This window comes from Nannospalax galili, unplaced genomic scaffold, assembly GCF_000622305.1.
Source record: "Nannospalax galili isolate Female #2095 unplaced genomic scaffold, S.galili_v1.0 scaffold281, whole genome shotgun sequence".
In the NCBI taxonomy this organism is placed as follows: domain Eukaryota; kingdom Metazoa; phylum Chordata; class Mammalia; order Rodentia; family Spalacidae; genus Nannospalax; species Nannospalax galili.
The window spans coordinates 9277759-9303662 of NW_008349068.1; the positions used below are offsets into that span (position 1 = coordinate 9277759).

Here is a 25904-nt window from a genome sequence, read left to right on the forward strand (position 1 = left end):
CAGCTTCGATCATTGCTAAAATGTCAAACTCCTAAAACCTAATCTACCTTAACAGAGTGTTTGTAAAAAGGAAGGATTATAATATCTCCTTGATATATAGTAAGCTGCCAGGGTAAATTCCATTTGGAGCTACCGAAATTTTCAGGGTGGTGTGAAACCAGCACGAATTCTTATTCTTGTTATTAACCATTAAAATAAACTCCACCACAATTAACGTTAGGGCTGGCCCCTGGATAGGCCTTGTAATTAAGCTAAATATGTAAACATGCAAATGTCACCCTTTGAATGTTTCCTTTCCAAAAATCTCTCTTAATCAGCACTGTTATCCACTGGTCTTATTTGACCTGGGTTTTTCATAGAAAAATAGTTTTGTTGACTTGCACATAAAGTTGCACAAAATTCCTTACGTTTACAACTAAATTGCATGTGCAATCAGGCAAAAGGGTTATACTCGTCTTATTAACACATCAGCACACTCATCTGGATTCTGTGATCAGTTAATGGGTTACCCATAAGGACTGTTTTATATCAGAAGAGCAGAGAGAAGAGCAAAGGACTGTGTGATGTTGCTCAGGATGTGTAGGAATTCATGGAGCAATGTCAGGAGGAAAGGGAAGTGAGTTGGGGCTAGGTATTAGGGAAACATGGAAATTTGCCAAAGAGCAGACAATATTGTAAGGGGCTCAGAAGGGCACAGAAAGCTACACTTGGCTGTGAACCAACACTTCCTCCTTTGCTCTCAAGATTGTATTTATCCCAACTTGTTCAATAAAAATTAATGAGTTCATTTGCACAGCAACTTCTCAAAATTATAAAGGTCCTCCTCTTTGAATATTAAAAGGAAATTACATGGGCTGAAGCAATACTTTGGTTATTATTTTTAAAAGCGTGAAACAAAACTTAAGCAACTAATAGTGTGTGGGTTTTTTGTTTGTTTGTTTTTACTTACTTTATAAACGGTTCCAAAAGCTCCTGAGCCAAGGACTTTTACCCTCTTGAGTTCAGTTTCTTTCAAAATGCGAAGCTGTGCTTGATTGGGCGCTGTGCCACTGGGAGTCAAGGGTTCTACCAACTGCAAAGCAATGACATAAGGTTATGCAACTTTCAATCCACATTCAGTCCTGTGGTCTTGTTCTCTCTGGTTCTTTTCTAAACTATAAGAACCACACTAGCATACTTTTGTTTGACAATTAATACTTTTGTAATAAGAGTCACAGTCCTGTAGATTCTATCCTTTCTCCTCCCTCTTTTTGTCTGGGTGAAATTAAGTAATAGATGTGCCCTACCTAGAAGCAAGCTGGCTAGGAGGTATGATACTTAAAAATAACAGAAATGATCCCGTCTTGTTGGGAAACCCTGCTGTTAGGGTTGTAGTCCTCCTGGTCCGGATAGCTCTAAGGGGCTCGGCGCCAAATGGAAGGACTTCCCTTTTCAGCAGGGGGCCTCCTGCTCCCTTCCTGACTTACCTGGAAAGTGCCACCAAGCACGGATGCCTGACCTTATTTGGAACATGACCTTTGGCATAGTTACCTGGAGTAAAAACTACCCTCAAGTTTTTTTCTATATGATAATCAGGCTTTGCTGGGTAGTCAGACGATAGGAGCCCACTGCCACATGTAAATAAAGCATACTATGAGCACCTATCAGCTGAGGCATTGGCTACTGCCTCCACACTATATTTTCCCTAGTTCTCCCACTGAATAAATGGAGCTGTTTCACTGAGTCTGGAGCTATTTGCATCATTGAACCTGCCTCCCTGGAAGGGCTTTCTTCTGTCAGTGCTCACTGGCCCTCCTGACCTGGCTCGTCGCTTCTGCTCCCCTTGTCCTCGTGGACCGGTGGCCAACGACCCGCAAGGAGAGGGAGAGACCCCATACCGTCTTAGTGCTTAGAGTCTAGATGGAAAGCTAGCACAATCATATTAGAAGAAGAAAGCTGTTAGCACAGTGCCTATGCCTAGGGAGTAACTAAATGAACTATTTTAGGTTCTTGTCAAAATTCAATTCTTGAATGAGTATTCTGTATTTTAAAATTACTTTTATTTATGTGTATGAGTATATCACCTGCATGTATGTAAGTGTACCCATGTCATGCTACGGCCACTGAGGTCAGAAGAGGGAGTCAGATCCCCTGGAATTGGAGTTAAGGACAGTTGTTAGCCACCATATAATTGCTGGGAATCAAGCCCGGGTCCTCTGTGAGAGCTGCCAGTGCTCTTAACTGCTGAGTCATCTCTCCAGTCCCAGAATATTCTGCATTTTATAGCACAGCAAATGGTAACTACTTATAACAGTGAGTTTTGAAATTATTTTAAGTAACAATATAAAAAATAGATGATATGGTTCTAGATCATAACTGATCTAGATCTGGATTAAGATTTTCTAGCTCTGGCTTATGGAAAAACTGCATATTAAGATCAGTCTTGAGATACGAAAATAGTGGCAGTGAGTGGGCACTGCTATATAGTAAAGAATTTGAGCTCAGCATCAGAAGAGAAGACGTAATTATCCATGGCGTGAGATGGAACTAAGGAATGAGTTCATAAAGTACCAGATCAAGAGGACTGGGTGTGTTAAAATATGTAGAATTAGGCTGACATTTGTAGACATTATAGTTAAGATGCCATTCAGCTGAAACATTTCAATGAACCAATGTGTCAATGTGGACAATCATTGACATTACAAACATACTGCACACAGTGAGAGAGTCTTTATAGTAGTCCCTCCTTACCCACTTCTGTAGTTTCAAGGCTTTCGGCAGTTGGAAAATAGTTAATAGAAAAATTCTAGAAATAAGTCCTAAGTTCTAAACAGCTGTTATTAATTGCATTAATAGTAACTGCTATTGCTTTACTGTGTATAACATGTAAAACAAAGTTTATCAAACTTGTACAAGTGTAGGAAAAGCACAGAATATACAGAGTTCAACATTATCCACAGTTGCAGACATCCTGTGGGTCTTAAATATATCACCTATGGCAAAGGAGAGTTGACTGTGCATCAAAGAGTTTGGGTTACTCCAAGGGCTATATGGCTTGATAAAATTTTATCTTTTAGTTCAGGCTCAAGTAAAAGAAGCAGAATTTTTAAAAATTCATTAATTTAAAAAGAAACCAAACTTTAAACAAAAACCAAATAGCCTGCTCTTTCTCTATACAAGGAAATAATTAACGGCTACTGCCTCTCAAATGGTCTTGAAACTAACATAGTATTTCCAAAACACCTGTTTACAAGGCTAAGTGCACTGTAGCTCTCCTGTCTGTGTGTTCTCACCACACTCCTGCAAACATCATGACTTACTTAACTAGTGGAACAGGTCTGAGTGTAGTGGATATGGAGGTAGCAAGGATTTTAGGAAGGACATGATAAAAATCATAATAGACTGGTTTCTAATAGTTTGACAGCAAATCTGCTTTTACGTTGTTTCTTTTTAAAAAATTTAATTGTTTTAAAAATATTTTATTTATTTATTTTTTATATGTATGAGTATATTGCCTGCATGTGTGTAAGTGCACCTGTGTCATGCAGTGCCTGCATGGCTAGGAAGAGGGTGTTGGTTCCCTTGGAACTGGAGTTACAGAAGGTTGTTAGCCACATGTGGGTGCTTGGAATCAGGTCCTCTGCAAGGGCAGTCAGTACTCCTAACTGCTTGAGCCACCTCTCCAGTCCAAATTTAATCATTTTTAATTAATTTTTTTTTACAATTTTTGAGAATTTCATTCATAAGTACTGTATTTACATCATTTTTACCATTTTTTCTCCCCTTCCAACTCCTGTGTCTCCCTAACTCCCTCTCAAACTCATGACCTCTTCTTTTAATTACTATTGCTGTGTGTGTGTGTGTGTGTGTGTGTGTGTGTGTGTGTGTGTGTGTAAGCAGGCTAGGCTGGCTGACCATTAAGCCCCAGAGATCTCTCTGTCTCTGCCTTTCCAGTACTGGTATAATAAGTACTAACCATTTGAGGGCTCAATTCATGTCCTCATGCTTACAGAGTAAGCACTTTATCCACTGAGCTCTCTTTCTAGTCCTATGGTGAGTAATTTTCATGAATCATTTTTAAAAATTATATAAAATCACATGTAAAATTCTTGAGGTGGTTTCAGCACTGTGGATAAGATATAGTTAAAAGTATATATAAAACATGTGTCTTGGCACATTCCATGCAATAATTTCACATTTGGAAACTTATGAAGGAAAAAGTAAAATCTAATTCATTATTACTGTGCAATATTTGTGAAAGGGTTTATATGCCCATTGCTGATAGTGTTAAGAGGAAAAGCAGGACTGCCACAATTACAAGAAGAATGAAACTAAACCCAGAGTAATATACCTAACAGCATAGAATTACTCTTAATTGCTTAGGAGACCCAGATGTGAAGATCAGGAAGAGGCGGTAGAATGAGAACTGGGAGGAGTCCACATCTGCATAGCCTTTTGTAAGTGTTTTTCAGTTTCTTGTACAATAGAAACTATCAGCTTACATGCTAGAGCACTCGTGGCAATATAAAAGAGATTGTGATAATTTATGAGTAATTTATGTATTCACAATATGCAATATTCAGTATTAAGTACATCTCATAAATTGCAAATTCCATGTAATTACAACACTAAGCCTTATCCTGTAAGCTCAGCCTCTTGCTGCTGGTGTCATATCATTGGCTGCCAATTTAATGGTCCTGACTGAAGCACACGCAGCTTGCCTATCTGATCATATTTTTAGTCAGGATGTTTCTTTCCCTGCCATGTTCCTAGTTCTCCCAAATGAAACACGCCTTACCCAGATAATTACCGGATTTGCTATTACTGAGGTATCCTCTCTCTGAAGATGCTACTGGAAGTCTCCACCCCCAAGAGAGCTACCTTTTCTACAATATTATGATTTCCTGGACCCCCTACAATCTACTCTCTTTAAACTCTGACTTTACTACCTTGACCACTTTTATTACACATTCTAATTTTTCATCAACTTTGTACAAAAATGCCATAAAATACAAGTTCATGAGAAATTAAATCAAATTGTCAATCGGATAAATACCCAGTTCTGCAAAACAATGAAAATCCCTAAAACCTCACCTCTGTTTCCAAAAATCTCCTCAAGGCTCTTTTCTTTTTGATGCTCTTCCTTCTAACATAAACTGCAAACGTCAGAGCCATGATGACCAGGATGAAGAGCCCACCAATGACTCCGGCTGCAATCAGTGGAGTTCTGCCAACCAGAATGGAAAATAAAAAAAGGTTGAAGAGAGAAAAGATAGCCATGGAGGAAAGAGCAGCAGCACAAGACTCTGTCCACACTTCATGAACCTGGTATTTTGAAGAAAAACAAATAGAAAGTCACCAGGGCTCTAACAGACTTTTTCAATATAAATGGTAGTATTCATTTTGCTTGTTTTTAAATAGCAAACCATGAGCAGACAACTAATATTTGGGGATGAACAAATGCAACATGTCATTTGATGCAAAACACGGAAAGCTTAGCAACAGAATGAAGAACATATGCTACGATGGAATGAGAAAGCTTTTAAATGACATGAATATTACAACTATCCATAAATAAATGGAAAATGCATTTAATTTTATTCTCAACATTTTCTATGAAGTAGCTACCTCAACAGTGGCACCATTGATCTTTTGGGCTAGTTACTAGTTTGTTGTGGAAGAACATTCTGTTTTCAGGTTTTAGTGCTATCCCTGGTCTCTGTTCACTAGGTCTGAACAGCATCCCATCCTTCAGTCACAGCAATGCCTCTAGACGTTGCCACTGATCTATCAGCATCACCCTTGGTAGAAAAACACTGATCTGAAGCAAAAATGTGTAGGCTGTAGATACAAATGACCATATCACTGGAGTATGAGGATACCAGTGACAGGCTGTTTACTGTCAAAAGTACTTTTTGAAACTCTGAGAAAGGCAATGCTGGTTTAATTATAGACAGGAGAAAAAAATGGGGTCAGATATTTTCAGATGTTGCTGATATGGATATATATTGTAACCAAAAGTATATCTAAACATCACAGGCTCATATAATTTCAGTGCATTAAATATTACATCAAAATATGTAAAAACACTAAGAAGAGATAGAGGAAGGTAAAGATTTTCACTCTTTAAATGTTCTTCTAATATATTTTGGTAAAGATATAACCTTGAAACTGATGGATTCTAGGAATTTTGTTTTCTAGGATTTTTTCCTCGTAGGAAGAGCACATTTGGTGGTCATTTCTTCTTTTCTTTTTTTAAGATTTTCTTTTTAATGATATGTATGTATAAGTATAGGAGTGCTGGTGCATTGGAGGCCAGAGGTGTCAAATTGCCCAGAGCTGGAGTAACAGGCCTTTGGTTATGAGTGCCAGACGTTTCTAAGAATTGATCTCAGGTCCTCTGGAAGAGCAATAAGGACTCTTAACCATTGAGTTATCACTCCAGGCTTTCTTTCTTATTTTAGAGTAAAGCATTATCTATGACCCTTCGGTGGCCAGAATTTTAAAGTACATCAATTTCATATGACATAGCAAATAACCTGGACTGGAACACATGCTATTACCTTATACATACTTGACTATGAAGTCATGATAGACAGCAAAACAAAAAATTCCCTCAAGCTCATAGATTCTACAACAAAGCATTTTATATCATACATTCCTATTTTCAGAATTTATTCTAAGTAATTAACTCTAAAAATTTCTCATACTTATAAACTTTGCTCAAAGATAGATAAAAAATAAGATAGTAGATAATCCAAATAAAACTTTGAAATCCAAAAGAGCTCTTGGGGGGAAAAAAACAAAAACCAAAAAACCTGTGCAATGAATGCTATAGAAAAAATCATGTTTTTGAAGACTACAGGTGCTATATGACATAGCAGAAAAATCTAGGAGGCTGAGGCAGGCAGATCTCTGAGTTTGAGGCTAGCCTGGTCTACATAGTGAGTTCCAGGCCAGTTGGGGCTACAAGGAGATCTTGTCTCAAAAAAGACCAAAAAAAAAAAAAAAAATAGTGCATCCGAAAGATTGCCTGCTGAAGGCTCAAAGTCTACTGAAATATTGTCATACTTTAACTATATTTTCCTAAATGGGATTTTCTAAAATTATAAAAGTCTATGCTAGCTGGTGTGGTGGCACACGTCTTTAATCCCAGCACTGGGGAGGCAGAGGTAGGTGGATTGCTGTGATTTCCAGGCCAGCCTGGTCTCCATAGTGAGTTCCAGGACAGCTGGGGCTACAGGGAGACCCTGTCTGAAAAAGACCAAAAAAAAAAAAAAAAAAATTCTATGCTGAGAAATTAAACTATCACAAAGATACAAATTCATCACTGTGATGTATTTTTGTGTGTTTATCATCATAATTTTCAACATGTCAGTTAAATATGTATTTCAGAATATATTGTAGAATTCCAACTAAAAGTGTATTTTTCAGCTAAGTACTTAATGTATTTGGGAAAAGCCACTAATAAAGGAAAAAAATGAATTTTTGAAGCCCAATTTTTTATTACAAATTACTTAAGTATAATTGAGAGTATTGTCCAATATTGACATTTTATATTTGATTAAACTCTAAGCTTTCTCTGCTTATTTACTGTTAAAGACAGGTAGTATATTTTTATAAATATAAATGTGTATATTGATGTCAATGTCATTGAAAAAATTTAGAGAACTATATTTTTGTTGCTGCTTATTGAATGTATCTTAAGAACATTTTTGCAACAGCCACATCCTGGTAATCAAAATGAATATTCAGACACATTAGGCTATAATTTTGGGGTTCCTACCTAATGTTCACTTTAAATATTTCCCTATAACAGTCCCTTTCCTTGATCGCTTTCTCTACACTTTTTTTTTTCTTCCACCATCTAGCAAGAATGGTAGAGGAGTAATCAAATGGAAGAAACACAGAACTATTCTTTCTACACTGAAAAATTACATGCAAATATTTGGTAGGATTTTATACGACTCTCTCTAGACAAAAATAAAATATTTAACACAGTATTTATTCATCTTTCGCCAATCTAGATTTTGATGATTACTAGTTATTTGTACATATACAGTAGAGGCCTTCATAATTTTTCTAGCCTCAGAGTCATGACTTAACAATGACTTAATTGGCCTGGAACTCATGATTCTGTTGCTTAAACTTACTGAGTGCTGGGATTGCAACAATGCTCCAACATTCATGGATAATCTTAACTCTTCATGTGATCCTTGCAAAAAGAACTGAACTATCTAAATTGTGTATTTAAATGCCTACATAACTCTCCTAAATCTATGTGAATCAAGATGATTCTAAGAGTTTTTCTCCTGTATGTGAATTAGAGAAATCTTTAAGTAGTTGAGATAAGACACTATTAAGATCAGAATGGTCAAACAGTAAGAGAGTTAAGATTATTCCACCATTCCTTATATGCAACAGTAACTTGGGTCGTCTTTGGATAACCATTAAATATTATTGGCTATCTCTAGTATATAATACATGTGCCAAGTTCAAGCTCAGAGTAAAAAGATGCAATCAGTTCATAGTATACCGTATTCTGTGTTTTGGAGATAGTATAATGGAATATATATCTATCCTATTATTTAAGAAACTATCACAGGAATTCTAAACCACAAATGAATTTCACCAATTTACTTAACAGCCCATACTGTGCTTTTAATAATTTCACTTAAAAGTTCAGTAATAACTATTTTAGATAGTATCTTACAAAACTATAATAGATTCTTAGTCTTTATTACTATATTTGAATCACAATATTTCTCCTTCTCCTTATGGAATATAAAATGTAAACAGACAAATGAAATTCTATTCATATAAACATTCAATCACTGATCTGCTTCTTTCCAGATATTAGATCATAGTAAGTATGTAGTAAAGTCAATATGACTTATGACTAAAACTCAAATATTTATATTTTCTTATACCCTTATATTTAATATTAATGATTGGCTATCCCTTAAAAATGACATTTCTGCACATCTTCTTTTATCTTCGTAAGCTATCACTTTGACTGCTTTAACTACTGCAAATAATGATGAATCTATATGATTTCTTTAGTGGTAAAACAAATTCACCACCAAATAAAAATTAAATATGTTTTTTTTCATTTTGAATATATAATAGTCCAATTTAAGATAAATGAAAAAAATCTATAGTTTTATAATATTCACTTATAGAGTGTGCAACTGATGGTATAGACTTCCACTTTTAGAGGCTAAACTAAATAATTTAGAAGTTAAACTAATTAATTGGAAAACAAGTCCTCAGAATTTGTTTTATCAGACTAGAGCTGCTAGACTACTTACAGGCACCAAAGATTAAGACTGAAAAGATGTGGCAGAGTGCATGTCTAAAACACAGGAGCGAGAAACAACAGACTGGCCAGATGGATTCAACAGGGCATATTTCCTAAACAGGAACCTCTGTATCAAACATCCCAAAACAGTCTAACATTACTGTAGGGTATCAATCTTTCAAATTCTGTGATTTTTTTTTAAATTATCATGATTGTGGCAGGAAGATGCTTTGAAATTGGGCCAATCTAAGTTCCAGTTAGATATCAGCTTCCAACTACTTGTGTTTAGTGTTATTATGAAATAACAGCTTAAATTCACACAAACACATTCATCACATAAGCTAATAAAGAAACACAGTGGAGAACAACCTCATTTATCATTCATAGACACGAGAGATCTGATGATTTCAGTGTGTTTAGTGCCAGCATTAAATCAAATATCTCTAGGATTAAATAGAACTTGCTCCTCATTTTAACCAGCAGCCTCAGGTTATGCCAGTCCAAGTACCCATGAATACACCTTCTCTTCTCAAATGTGCCTTCCTGAAAACAGCAAATCAAGCCTGACCTTACCTTTAACCCAGTGATATATTCTTATATATAAATTCTATGTGTATGTTTATACACATCCCACTCAAGCAATTATTGTAATTTCTATCCAGTTTTAATTGCCCAGAAGATAAAATCATTACTATCTCTAATAAATACATATGTAATTTAAGTGAACACTTTATAAATTAGAGACAAATGTGACAATCTCTGTAGATTTATTTAGAAATGTAATCAGAGAGCACTGGCTCTCATCTTGTATCCTTCTAACAACCTTTAATAGCACCGACAATGGCTTGACAACAGTTGCAATGTGCATCTTCATGGATGTATTCTGTTTCCCAACTTCCCCATACTAGAAGATAAATGTTGCTGGTCAAAAACCTGTGGACTACTAAAAGGAAATTATAAAATGAAATAGCAATTCCCAACTGAATCAAAAAGTAGAACTTTGGAAACACGAACACTTACAAGTTTTGTAAGCGGTTTAAAAATAGTAAAAATTCTATTAAAATAAGAAGAACACAAGGTTTGATGGTCAGCAGATTCTCATGGTATAAGACATATAGTGTTAATAACAATTCACCTCAAATCAAATCAGAAAAAGTAAATGAAAATGACAGTGTAAAAGAATTCCATCCTGGTATGGAAACAATTTCCTTCCACAGGGATAATCCAAACCTATTTTTGGTCCTGTGTACTACTTTCATATTTAAAATTTTTTGATAAATTACAGATTTTCCATTCTAATTCCAAAGTTGTATGTTTTATAATTAAAAAGTTCTCCTTCATATACTGCATAATTTCCAACTGTGCAACATTGATCCTCTAATCCCCATATTAAATATAAAGGAATTCACTCAATAAAGTTAAGGCCACTGGCAACGTTATTTATAAGTAGGACTTCAAAATTTTTGTTTGGGATTCTCTAGTTCATTGATTTTTTTCATCTCTCTCTCTGTCTAAATATAATATACTAGAATATAACTGTTACTATACATGTAAAGCACCATAGTCATATCTCTCTCAATATACTACAGAGTAAAGATTCACAGATAATTACTTAGTGGCTCTCATAAAAACTTTGATTTATATTTAAGATTATCTTATTTTAAATCTTCTCCAACTATCCATATCTATGCTACTATATTTATTACTGTTTGAGTTTATTAAGTCCTCTATAATCATGGATATAAAATTTGAAAGCAAATTTATTTTTCTTTCATCTTCATTTAAAGTTCTCTGTAAGGATTAAGATTTCTTTTCTTTTTCAATGTAAGTAGATTTCCCTTAAGACAGTCAAACACACACAGCATGATTGTTAATTTCAGTGATCAGCTTGATTAGATTAGGAAACAGCTTGGATATTAGTGAGGCACACCTTTGGGTGTTTCTGAAGGATGTGTCCAGAAAAGATTAACTGGGGAAGGAGGACCTTCCCTGAATGTGGGCTTCACAATGCTCTGAACTGGGGTCCTACTTTGAATAAAAGATAAAGCCCAGGCTGCAGAGCATACTATCTTTCCTCTGCTTCCTGGTCTGCCTAGACATAAGCAACTGTCTTTGCTCCCCACTCCCAACCCCACGACTTGTTCTTTCAAACTATGCGCCAAAATAAATCCTTCCCCACTTAAGTTCCTTCTTGTAAGGTCACAACAGCAAGGAAGATAAGTAATAGACCACAGTGCCTACTATGTCACTATTCTGTTCAATCTTTGCTAAGCTAGTTCATGTTTGAAAACAAAAGACCTTGAAACACAGGAAAAACTGCAATTCCCCAGAAGACTCTTTAAGGGTTACTGCCTAGGGCAAGGAGAACTGCATTAGGAGAATGTTTCTTTCTTTTTTTTTTCTCTCTTTCTCTCTCTCTCTCTTTCAAATTGCGCTTATTCTGACCCAGAATTTCAACTGTTCTATAAAAATGACACATTTTTGTCTTTGAGCAAATGAAAATGATCTGGGTCAGACTCCAAAGCTGGCATCAGTTGACAGTTACAGTCTGTACTTGCTGAGAGGTCAGTATTACAGCATGTATCTGTCTTTTGATTAGGGTTCAAGATTCTCTACCACATTTGAAATATAAAATGCAAGTGCTTAAGCAAAAGCATTGTACTAAGCATTATACGCTTCCTCCTTCTAAGCCAGTCTGAATACTTTTCAACGTGGCTTCACATTGTTGAAGTAATTTTCATTCATATTTTTTAAATATATGAATGTCATGTTTCATTCAGTAACAGTGTCACTAAAGTGTTTCAGCCAATAAACTATTATTCGGTTAATATGTGAATTTAACCTGCTTCTTTATTTCTGTTTCAGTTTCTGAGAAAAATCTCTACTAGTTTCATATAATTAATTTCTGCTTCTAATAGGCTATATTTACACTTGTCTGTATGGGTGTGTGTTTCTTCCTTACATATTTTGAGCAAGAATGTGACTTTGTATATTTAGCTTTGAGACATATATTCTTAAGGCTAAGGAAAATATGAGACTACATAACCTGTCTATGAAATTGTATATATATATGATTTTCTACAATGTTAAGATGCCAGGCATGGTGGCACATGCCTTTAATCTCAGCACTCTGGAGGCGGTGAGTTCAAGGCCAGCCTGGTCTACATAGTGAGATCCAGGCCAGCTACAGGGAGACCCTGTCTCAAATGACACCCCCCCATAAAAAGAAAAAAATTAGACAAGAAAGAATTTCTATTTCAGGATGGTTTCATGAGGACTCAGGTCAAATTTTGGTGCTTAGACTTACTTTATCACAATCTACATTTTTCATACATACCTTAAATGTCAATATTCATATAGGTCCTATTGTATTTTATATTCTATTGCCTACATTACATCTACAGAATGCCTCTATGTAGACCAGACTGGCCTTGAACTCACAGAGATCTACCTGCCTCTGCCTCCCAAGTGCTGGGACTGAAGGCATATGTCTTCATGCCTGGCCTAATTACAAAAATATTAAGCTTTCAGTACTACTGTATCATATTCCTGAATTCATCACATGGCCAAGATAATGTGAAGAAATGAGCAAAGGAGAAGTAACTGAGCCTACAGTTTGAAACTTTAGTTTCATTGCCTCCAGTGTAGCTCACGGCGCTAAAGAATTCATTAGCTCTATATTGTTTAGAAATGTGTGTGTGTGTGTGTGTGTGTGTGTGTGTGTGTGTGTCATACACTGTTCCATAAAAGAAAATGGGATGCACACTTGTAAATCCCATTTTTGTTTCCATTTATTTCTTTACCTCCAAATTCCTACTTATTCTATGTATTGTAACTTCTAGTATCTGTGTTGCTATGAGGTTATTTTCTAGTGGTAAGTTGTCTGTATTTCGTCAAAGCCAAGTCTGCCTCTTTATTGCAGAACTGAGGGACGTATACACTCAATAATGAAGAAGGACAAAGGAGGAACCAAAGGTAGATGGCCTCAGAAGCTTGAGTGAGCATCACTTCAGGGACGGGCAACAATCAGAAGGACAACATTTGGAGCAGAACCGGAGCTCTTTGACGTCTATGAATTTGAGGTGCTGGGTGCTATCTAAAATCTACTTGTTTTCCATCTCCAAAATGTTTGTGTATAATTCTATTCATTTATTTTTAAGTTTTAAAATTATTATTTTTTTCTTTCAGATAGGGTCTATTTTGGCCATGGCTAGCCTAGACTTTACCTTGTAGATCAGACTGGCCTTAAATTCATACAGACCTTCCCAATTCTATTTCTCAATTGTGGGGATTATAAGATTGTGCCATCATGCCTGTTTTGACTTCAAGAACTCAACCTACATTAATTTTAGTGGTAACTTCTCAACTTAAAGAGAGACAACAAAAATCATTCCATCTGAATTTTGTAAAGTGATTCCATATCTGAACTAGATGCTTTGGTACTCCTAAGTGGGTGTCCTTGTAAATATATATATAATATATGATGTATGTATATATATTATATATATAATGTATATATTATGTATTTTTAAAAATTTCTGTGCATTTTGTACATCTCAATTAAATTTAGACCCCTTCCCTATCTGCACCCTCCCCATAGCCTGCCCCTTGGATTTCATGCATTCTGTCACATATATTAAGGCTTATGGAGTCAAGTTTGTACACACAGATGTCCCTTAGTATGTGTTCATCTACTGTAGCCTGGTCAGCCTATCTAGCGTCACTCCCTTAAAGAAGAGCAACTCTCCCTCACCTAGCATTGCCCAGCTTCCAGCAGTTCTTCAGCTTAGATTGGGGCTTCCTTCCCATTTCCCCAGTTCTATGCTGGGTTTCATCTGATTGAGTGAGCATGGGCCTTGTGCATGCTGTCACCATTGCTATAATTTCATTTAAGCAAGTTCCCAGAGGCCTGGAAGACTGTGTTTCCTCACAATCGTGCACCAACCCTGGTTCTTCCAATCTTTTTACTCCCTCTTCCACAGTTGTCTCTGAGTGCTGGGTGGGTAAGGCTTAATATCAGGGTCCTACACAGGGACACACAATCTGACTCGCTTATTCTCTACACTTTGGTCAGTTTGGGCCATCTGTGTTCTTTGCACTCTGTTGCATGAGGAAGCTTTGCTGGTGAGAGCTGAGAGATGCATCGGTCTTCCCTCTACCCCTTGTTCCACTACGTTCTGTGAGCCTTTGGTCTATAGGTTCCATTGTAGATGTGTCACTAGTCCTTATAAATTTTGAGGCAACAAAAGAATCTATGTTTAGGAGAATTTAATTTACTATTAAATATTAACTAAGAAAAATGGCTAAATAATGCTAGTTTGAAAATATATCAAATTTCATAACAATTTAGTAATTGCTAGAGGAGTACACTATGTAAAGTAAAAAGTGTCAGCACGACACGAGTGCATTCACCTACACACAGGCAATACAGACATACACACAGAATAAAAATAATGAAAATACTTTTTAAGAAGTGTCAATAAGCGGCTTCCCTTTTATTGTTTTTTGTGAGCCAACTCAGTTTTGCTATATTTATGAGTGTCTCTCCTAAGCATTTATGTATTTTTATAATAATCAAATTTGTTTTAAATATTTATAATTTATTCTTGAATTTGTTACCATTTTATGTTACTTATGAGTTTCATGAGGTTAGAGGCCATTATTTCTTCTTTAATGCTCTATCCCTCATAAAAACATTATTTATGATAATTCACAATAATTATTACTAGTGGATCAATAATACATTTTTGCTGATACTATATTTCTGAAAAATTCAGCTCCTTCACTTGATAGGACTTCTGTACTTTTACCTTTTTCTTTTTAACTAACGTGACTTGTTAGCTTCATTTCCATTTTCTTGGTTCTTGGGTCAATTCTCATCACATTATTAGGGACTATCTCCTGCAAATCTGCCCTGATCAATATTGCCGGTACATCCCCACTATCAGATCAAGCAGTCATTCTCTAGTCAGTGTGGGAGGAGATGTCAGTGGTCATGTAAGTGGTCACTCCTCTCTTTCTTACAACTTCATGAGGTCTGTCACATCACTGTCTTTAGATGCTCCTCTCTCTGGTTAGTCCCTTTTAGTCATTTTGAAATTTCTTCCTTATTTCTTTTCTTTTCTTTTTTTTTAATATTTATTATTTTCATTTTTATGTATATGAGTATATTGCCTGCATGTATGTGAGTGTACCAGTGTCATTCAATGCTGCAGAGGTCAAGAGGGTTTCAGGTTCCCCTGGAACTGGAGTTAAGGATGGTTTGTAGCCGCCATGTGGTTCTGGTAATCGAACCCGGGTCCTCTGCAAGAGCAGTCAGTGCTCCTAAATGCTGAGCCATCTCTCCAGCCTCCCTTATTTTCAAACTAAATGCAGAGGAGAACTAGGACTCAATCATTACATTTCTTCCTTATCTACTAAGACTCTCAAGACAGGATTTGGATTTGTCATCCCTCTCCTTATGTAATGATAAGTAAGCATATTCAGAGCTGAAAATTAAAAGTATTGTATTTTTAAAATTGAACTGTTAGTCCATAAGTGCTTGAATTGTATCACAGACAGACACCTTTACATTTCTCTTAAGCATAGTTTATCATCTCATGACAAGTACTAAATAACTGTTATATTAATAAACAGCTGAATGCTTTACTTCTATAAATATTTACCTAATTTTTATCTTCAACCCATAAAACTCATGAATCCTGCAACAGTTTGAGTTCTCTATGTATTTCTAACTTAACCAAATATAATTCTAGCATATCTTTAATGAAAAGAAAATAAGAACAATTATTCACGCAATGCTTCTCTTCTGAACTAAAACTGATACATGTTTAACATTTTTCTATTTCTTATATATTAGCAATTGGGTAGTAGTATAGTATTTTCTATTAAAGGGGTAAAATAGATTATTATGTGGTTTTTGGTGTTTTTTGTTGTTATTTTTGGCTCGCTTGTTGTAGTTTAGTATATCTTTCACTCCCAGCCAACCACATAGTACCAAAGTCCCTTGGTGATTAACCCAATAGTTTTTCTTAGTCATCTGTTCATGACACCTTTCACTTGAAAATACAAATACATAAGTCACAGCATTTGCTGTGAATGTACAACAAATCTCCAGCACTGATAGGAAAGAAAATATTAGGCATTCTAGGAAATCAAGGGAGGGTTAGTGGTGCTTCCACTCTGTCTTTAGATGTTAAATTGAGGCTTGCAGTGGCGGTCATCTTACTTCCAAAGAGAAAGATCAAGGCAGTATCTCAGGTACTGTCAGCTGCTGCTCTAGGACTAAGGAACCCAAAGCAGCAGCAATCCCACGTCTAGACTTCTAGAATGGGAAGAGTAACAAGGATGTTTACTGAAACTGTTTCTATCAGGTTTGCTTTATGTGTGGACAAGCAAGAAGCTAATTGTAACAGGAATTATGTCCAGATTTTCAACTTTTCCCTCCTTCTATTGCATTGCACCTTAAGATGTCTAAGCTTGTGAAAACAAATCACAAAACCACCATCCTCTTTCTAGCAAACACTGATAGCCTGGGTGCTTCCCTATGTTTTAATTTTCAGACTCTCTTGGTCATTGATTTAGGCTTTATCTCTATCATCATTACTGCACACTTGGAAGGAGGATATGGAGGAGACAGGAAATGCCCAATACTTTATAAGTAAAACTTCTCAAAGCTTCCGTGATGTGCCATTCTTAAATCTGGAATTTAGCATGTTGTTATCCATTTCAAATGGTTATAAAATTAAAAACTTATAAAATACTTTCCTTTCTTGTATACACACTGGAAGATCAAGAGAGAGAGAATTATAGAAATCAGAGCTCTTTGTAAGTATCCAACATGGCAAAGTACAAAAATACAACTTTTCCTAATGTGGGTCCATAGTAGATTGGAAGTAAGCCAGGGAGGAAATGAGAGGGTGTATCTGCCTACTATGTTCCAAAACCTCCTGCAGAGGACTTGGGGCAAAGACAAACAAACCCTCTTCACAAAGGCTTTTGGTCATTGTGTCTCACTTTAAATAATGTTTTTACTATAGAATAGATTACTCTGTATATTTTTAGGGGAGGTTTATTGTGACTCGTTTCACAAAAACACATCTTAAAGCATTTAGTAACAATGCTTAGCAATATAACTCCTTTTTAATCTTATATGAATAGCCAACCCCTAATTAGAACACATTTCTAATTAAGGGGAAACCCATTTTTTCCAAAAACGATTGTCTAGAAGATGTTATGATTCCACAGCTGCTCTGAATACAGATTCACAGCCTCCAGATAATGTATAAGAAGGAAAAAATTGAACCTAAACTAATTCAAACAACATTGAAATAACATAATATCAAGACAACTTTACACTTTGCCCAAAACCATTTCATTTACATGCAAAAGAAATCATCTCCATGAAAGAAAACTCTACATCCACATGCGTGAAACATTCTCTTCCTAGTTAGAATATTACTTTTTCATTCTGTTCTTTGTCTATTATTTTTCTATTATTGAAATTATGTTTGCCATTAACATCCAGCTTGTGTAAATCTATAGATCGCTCATGGGCATCCAAGATACAATGTTTAAATCTCTTTGTTTCATAAATGGTCATTAAGGAAATAATCTAAATGGGATATGGAGTAAAATTAGTACTTTTAAATTTTTCTAAGCAATGTACATGTTTGTACTTTCTTCTTAGCCTCCTGGTTTTTCAGATAATATGTCTTTGTGCTTCCATCTGGAATATTATCTGGGCAAATGATTCATCTGTACACGTCATGCCGGCTGAGTTTATGCTAAGCTTTATTTTTTTCTTAGAGCAAATCGTGAGAAGAGCAGAGACAGCAGCTGATGGGCGCTTACTTCACCCATCAGTAATGAATTAGTTGTACTGAATTAGTTGTTAAAGAACAGTAATAGCTCTACCTGGGTACGTTTTAAGATCACTATGTAGATTCATATGTAGATATTTGAAAAAAGCCCCAAACAAGCAAATCTAAAGAACACAGCTATAAATTTCAGCTGGTATGCCATAAGCACATGTAAAATTTACGCAGTTTTGTTTTATTCAGTAATGATAGTACAATAATTTTAAAAGGGAGGGAAGGAGAGAGGGAGGGAGGGAGGGATGGAGGGAGAGACGGAGAGAGAGGAAGAGAGAGAAGAGAAGCTGAGTTTCCAAGCAATCTAGACATAATATTTCATTAAAAAGGATTAGGTTTTCCTATTTCTCACTAGATAATTTACATGTTTTACCTATTATTTCAAAAGCCATAGAATCAAGTCATCTTGTCAGCTGAAGTAGCAAAGATTCTGTGTGTGTACTCCCCCATACATTATTTGGTTTGAGGGTGACCTCAAACCATACAGTAGATCACCAGCTTTCATTTTAAGAGGGTAAACTAAACTTCTTTTCTCCATCATATTCTTTTAACATGCTTTAACCATAGTTGATGCTATCAACTTATTAAATCATGCTATTTTAGCAGCTTTTTGTGAAAATTTTAGTCATAGTTTTATGAAAATAATCTATTATGAAATTACATAACTTATAATAGGAATGTTTCTCAGATGGTTTGAAACCAAACGTAACTTCTATAATTTAAACATGTTTTCTGCTGGGCTCAGTTGGGCACACCTTTAATCCCAGAATTTGACTTAGATCTCTGTGAGATCAAGGCCGCATGGTCAAATAGGGAATTCTAGGACAGCAGGGGCTCTGGGAAGACCATTTCTCAGAATGAAAAAAAAAAAAAAAATCCAAAAAAGACATGTTTTCTATTTTACTTTTTTAATGGTGACTAGTACACTTGAATAATAATATAGACTGATGCCATGCAGCTAAACATACTTTATATAGTGTCAGGTACACATATTTTGTGCATACATTACCTATTTTACAATTTAGGATACATATAAATAGGGATAGCTATTCACCAAGAGTGGATTGGTGGTTCGTTGATACTAAGGAGTCCTGTGCCACCATAACAAGGGCTTATAGCTAATGATCTGGAAGGTGGGCCATAACTACATTCAGGAGAGTAAAGTATGAAGACAAATAATGAATAAAGTATTCCCCAAATCTTTAACTAATGAAGTTTACCACTGGATCCACATATTAGTGTATGGATAAAAGTATGATAATATAGGGACATGTATTTAATGAACTGATCATGTATTATTCCTGAAATTTTAAATTATCTTAGTAAAAATAATTATATTTTTCAAAATATGAGGAGAAATATATTGTTGATGGCCTTTAATTGTCAGGAGGATGAAATCTACCTTTATTTACTGTAGTTTAAAGGAAAGGCATAAAGGAAATCTTTCTTTTTCTTTCCTTCCTTCCTTCCTTCCTTCCTTCCATCTGTCTTTTTAAGACAGGGTCTCTCTATAGCCCCCCCCCCCCCCCCCCCCCCCATGTAGACCAGGTTGGCCTCAATCTCACAGAGATTTTCCTGCCTCTGCCTCCCAAGTGCTGGGATTAAAGGCATGGGCCAGCATGCCCGACCATCATGTTTTAATTCAGGCCCAGCTGGGAAATATTTATTAGACAAGTACTATTGTTAAAAGATAAATTTAATTATATCAGTGAAATTAGGAGGCAAATACATTTTATTTATGAAAAATTTACATTATATTTCTTTACATGTGAGCATTAAAAAACCTTTGCAGTTTACTGATTTGCTAATATTCTGTACCTATACAATCATACAATTGCTGATGTTCACAGTAGTAGTATAATTTGGAGTAATTGTCACATATCAGCATTTTGCAATTAACATGACAGATACTGAAATCTGTTAATTCCCCAGAACACATACAGGGTGCTGCTAGATTCTAATTATATATTTAACATCCTTCTAATTTAATGAGGTCAGAGTCCATGATAGCAAACCATGAGCTGTTATTTTCCATGAAAACAGAATAGGTGACCTTCAAGTTAGGGTCATGTAAAGAAACACACTGAAAATTATCGATAATTTGTAAATTAATGTCAGAATACTTTCAAATACAGAAGTTAGCACAGCTCATATTTGAATTCAATTTCCAGATAACCTCTCTCTCCCTTCATTTTCATGTACACACACACATACACACACACACACACATACACACACAGAACTCCTCATTCCCTCTGTCTGAGATGATTATAGCTATAAGCTATAATATCAAACAGAACATAGAACATAAAACAGGAACTCCCACAGCTTTTGCCTACCCCAGCTGTGCATGCTACACATCTGTCTCCACCATTTCCGGTCTTGTTTTCTTTGGATGAAACGGTGAAGAAGGAAGGAGGACATATTTTCATCTCACATTTCCTTAGCCCCTTAATTCTTCTAGCTTTATCTATAGATGTTTATAATCCATGATTTCCTTTCTTTTTATATTGCAAAACCTTTATGGTCTATAAGATCTTCCAGAGCACCCTTCAATGTCATGCATCTTCATGTCCTCACTTAATACTCCTCTCCCTGTGGCTCTTTCTATTTCTCTCTCTTTTTTTACACTCAAATTTCTCAGAGTATATAAACACTTGGCTCTTATTTCCACTTTCTTACTCCTGCTCATGTCTAAATAAGGAGAAAATGCCCATTTCCTCTATATATTACATTTCCCACTTAACATCACATGAAGATGTCAAAGTTACTGGAAATTGAACATACTCAGCTAAACTCAGGAACTCTAAGTCAGTGCTCCCAACTGTACATCTTGTTCAATGCTACTACATGTTCAATTTTCAATTCATTCAATTTCAGTTCAAAGCCAGAAAACAGAAATTGTTTACATTTGATTCTCTTAATTCTTTCAAATTCAGTTAACCACTATGCCTGGCAATCAGTTTTAGGTTTTAAATATTTGTTGAATCGCCACTTATCTGCATTCATCTACATTCCTGGCTTGCCAGGTCCTGGTGCACTTACTTCCAACAGTCCATCTACCTAGTCTGATTGATAATTCCAAATAACTCTCTTGTGCAGACTTTAGAATACTGATTTCAGGGGCTGGAGAAATGGCTCAGCAGTTGATAGCACTGGCCACCACTGCAGAGATTCCCAGCACCCACATGGTAGCTAACAACTGTCTGTACTTCTAATTCCAGGGGATCTGATGCCCTCTTCTGACCTCTGCGGGTATTGCACATTGCATGATCAGGGTGCCTCACATACATGCAGTAATGCACTCACACACATTAAAAAATAAATAAAAATACTGATTTCATGTATGTTTCTTCCAGTCCAGCACATTTTTTCACTTCACCTACTCAGCATCTCTACTCAACAGTCCTCCTCCATAACACTATTATGTTTTTATTGGGTATCAGCCTCCCTTATATGCTAACTTTCTTCATCCCTCAATTTCCCATGACTCTTTGCTCTCACTCATATAGGACATACATACTTTTGGCTCCTATTTCTTTTCTTTAGTACTCATCTGGCAAAACTTCAATATGGGTTAACCCAAATTTCCTCATGTCTATATCTGAACAATCATAATATGGCTGATTGTAACATAATGCTCATTTGGAACATTTTGATTTATGACTACACTTCCCAAATAGAGTATTAGCGTTGCACAGCAATAGGACTATGCATTCAGGGTGCTGTGTCTCTCTGGAGATCTTAAACGGACTTCTCTTTGAATTTCTAATACTAAATCTTCCATTCTATTCCAAGATGGTCACCCTATTTAATAGTTCATTTTAAAAGAGATTATGGATTTCCCCATTTTCTCCTGAGCAAATCCATCATTTATTTACCTGAGTCTTTACCTCTCTACAGTGAATTTCTTCTGGTCACAGTGGATTCCGGATTCCTATTTTTTTCCTGCAGCCAAATTCTCCACTTGGCAGTGGGAATTCTCTTCTATCTGCTGACTAAGCAAACAAACATCCACCATCCCCCAATACAAAGAAAACAATCCTGCAGATGTCCATTTTCTCTTGTTATGGGAGTTCCCTTTCCCTCTATTAATTTCCATAGCTTTACTGTATATTGTCATGCTCCCCAAATTCAAACACAAAAGGTCCTTGTCATTTGATTCTATGTCCTGCTCATTTTCAGCAAGCACACTGAGCTGCTTTTTCAATACAAGTGGTTTCTACTTCCATCTTTTTTCCTCAACATGCTTTAGTTGTATCTTCACTATTAAAAAAAAAAAAAAAAAAAAACCAATTTTTGAAATGTTACAGAATCTCAAAAATCTCAAATAGAATTGTCAATATTTGTTTCCAAGTCATTAAACATAGGTTCATTTTATATCCATGGACCTTTTTCTTTCCCTCCCTCCCTCCCCCCCCCTCTCTTTCTTCTTTCTTTCTTTCCTTTTACTATGTAGGCCTGGCTGACCTGTAATTCACAGAGAAAATCCTGCCTCTTCCTCCTGAGTGTGGGATTAAAGGCATGCACCATCAGATAGGCCCATGAACATAGTCTTTCCTTGAGGATGGATGCTGTTATCTTCTCTTTTGCTCTTTAAATGACAGAGAAGTTTAAGGTTCACTTTTTGCATGTGACGTCTCATCTAATGTTATTGATTTAAATACGACTCATGATTCAGAGTATCTAATGAGCTTCAAAGCATTATAGATCACATTAAGGTAATATTAAGATCGAGAGGCAATGGAAAAAATTAAGAAGGTTATAAAATATTCAATCTCCATCATAAAATAGATCTGACATTGGAAGCAATTTTGTAGACTGAACGCTGTTCTTTGAGTCAGGCACACCTAAACTCAAATCTCTCTTCTATTAGCTACGTTTTGTTTTGAAAATTTTTTTTTTGATTCTGTTTCTTCATTCATAAAATGACAATAAGTGATAACTATTATTTTATGCTTACACAGAAAATTAAATTATATGGTGGTACAACTGAGAAATCAGGATTTGACTTTAGAATATGAAGGCAAGGTCTGTGTTAAATACAGGAAGCTTTTGATTAAAAAAAAAAGCAGCACTATCTGGGAAAAATAAAATATAGTTTTTATTTTTTCCCATCGGTCCTTTCTTTCCTGGTGTCTAGAACAATTTAAACAGTCACCCTGGGATTTGAGCTTTGAATTTCAATTGTGGTATTTTGTGTCCAGAAGATTTATAAAGATGTAACTGAAAAATATTGTTTTGCTCATTAAAAAAGACTTATTTATCCAACAAGTATACTTTTCATGGTAAAAGGTTTCTGTTTATTTTTGCTCTGCTGAAAGTAACTATAATTATTCTATAAATGACTCAAGCATATGGAATACTTTATTCTGAGCAGAAGAACAGAACGCTATAAAACTTTCATTGACTACATGCATCCAGAGTTTATTATAGGTGGGTTCTCTTTCCTTACCATTCCTTACTACTGGGTTACTGTGAACATACAATGAGATTAAACCACTTTGGGTCTGAAAGTGAATGGTGCCTAAAAATAAAGAACACTGTGGAGGAATTTCATTGCTAAGTCAAAATGCTCCCTGTTAATTAGTTCCTACTTACATACATAGTATGCAAAATAATTGTATGTTTATGAAAGAATGATTAGCTAGGGAATGTGCTGAGGTAATAAGATAAAAAAAGCAGGAGGAGAGCAATTTTCTCTAATATCTACACATCATTTTATGTAACCACATCACAGAAGGGGGTCTGAGTTAATTAGATTCCTTTAGTTAAACAGAAAATATGAAAAAAAAAAGAAAGATGCTTTCCCGGGATCTACTACAATGTATGTCTAAATTATATGGGAGAATAATTTTGGCTCCTTTCATACCACAAAGCAGCTATAAAAACAGAAACTTTGACCTATATGTAAGGAATAGTTCTACTCAATTACTGTTCATTTATGAGATACCAAAATTAGAACAATCCTCTATTAGCAATATTGGCTATAAAGCATAATTTTAAGAAGATATATACAGTATACTTTTAACTTTGAAGAATTCTTTATTTTAAAAGTAAATAAAATTGAGACTTTAAATGCAAAAGTCTTCTTTTAAACATTTATAAAAGTTTGGTTAACAGACAAATATCTAGGTAAACAAAACTGGTTCAGGAAAACAGGTGTTTCTTTTGGATCTGTCTGACTCATCCCATCTGTAACCTACTGATGCTTATGAAATAAACACCCTTCTGTGAAAAAGCATTCCTTCTACTGTTCTTATAGTGGGTAAAACCATTACCCCGATTGAATATTCAATTATGGTTTATGATATTGAATCACTTTCTAACAGATATATAATGCAAGTTAAATAGAAACTTAAAATATTTTAGTTGACACAATATATAATATTAAAATATGACTAAATTAGTAATGTAATTTTTATGATTTCAGTTTTCACAATGTTTGCAGTTTCTCTGTTTTAACTACCTTGAAAGTGTTCACTGATCACATTTTACTATATCAACAAGACAGGTCAAAAACAATCATGAGGAAGCCTCACCAGTCTAGCAACAATAATGTAAGGATCAGAAATTTGATGTGAAGTTGAGGGCACTTTAATCAGACTTGTATTTGTGAGATACTGTACAGTGAAGGACAGTTGAACACCTGGAGTCAACATGGAAACTTTGCCCTAAGCTTCCATGCATGCCTGTATGAAAGAATCTGGTTAATGCAAAGATAATATCATAATATTTGCTTTATAATATGGTGCTTATAGTACCATGGTAGACACAGGAGATAGGCAATGTAGAATTTAGTGCCCGCAGTTTTGGACACTGTTACAAATATATACTTAACTACCACTTATGCAATTGATTTAGGTGTGGATAGGAAAGGAATTTACCAACATAATCTTGGTCCCAAATCTCTTAAGAGACAAAATCTGTGGTCTTGACCTAATTACATGAGCATTCAAATCTGGATCTAGAGGTCACAAGGGAAAAAAATTCAGGAATTTGAAGAATGAAAAGGATCTGGCATTATTGCTGGATTTGAAAATGAAAACAGGTACTTAGTTTTCACTCCTGGCTGTGAGCACTTTTGGTTAAGCTACTAAATTTGTGATAATTTACCCAGGAGCAGAAGTCTTACATTGTAATTAAACGATTCCTTTAGCTTACCTAATCAGAAAGTCTCAAGTTTTTAACCATTACTATCTTAGTCCTCAAATACATACTCCTACAATAGTATTTTAAATATTCTATTTATTATTTTTATTTTATGTGTAAGAGTGTATTGCCTGCATGTACATGAGTGCACCCACGTTGTGCAATGCCACAGAGGTCAGAAGAGGGCTTTGGATTCCCCTAGACCTACAGTTAAGGAAAGTTTGTAGTTGCCATGTGGGTGCTGGGAATGAACCCGGGTCCTCTGCAAGAACAGTCAGTGCTCTTAACTGCTGAGCCATCTCTCCAGCCCCCTACCGCAGTATTTTAAAATTTAAAACATTCTTAGGTACTGTACTATGATAGCAAAGGTGTTAACTCACTAATATCACACTAACACACACACTATACATGCTTTAATGACGTGAGTACTAAGGAAGGGGAACAGATTAAAGGTGTGCGCTATTTATCAAATAATCATTTTAGAACATTTTAATTTAAATCAATTCAATTAATAATATTTGGTATTGATTATGTAAGAAAGAGGTGCCTCAGCACTCAATAGTCTATTGGTAACTGTGTATGATGCTTTAGCAGGGGCC

General features: G+C 35.5%; 1 protein-coding gene across 4 annotated transcripts in view; it reads right to left on the bottom strand.

The window, feature by feature from the left end:
• Nucleotides 1–25904, bottom strand: part of Erbb4 (erb-b2 receptor tyrosine kinase 4) — a 1194626-nt gene that overhangs the window by 236363 nt on the left and 932359 nt on the right. For all 4 annotated transcript variants that reach the window (XM_029569917.1, XM_029569919.1, XM_029569920.1 and 1 more), the window contains exons 17-18: nt 5074–5206; nt 950–1072 (exon numbers count right to left, since the gene is read on the bottom strand). In XM_029569917.1, coding sequence (XP_029425777.1) covers nt 950–1072; nt 5074–5206 — 256 coding nt within the window. The remainder of the gene's footprint in view (nt 1–949; nt 1073–5073; nt 5207–25904) is intronic.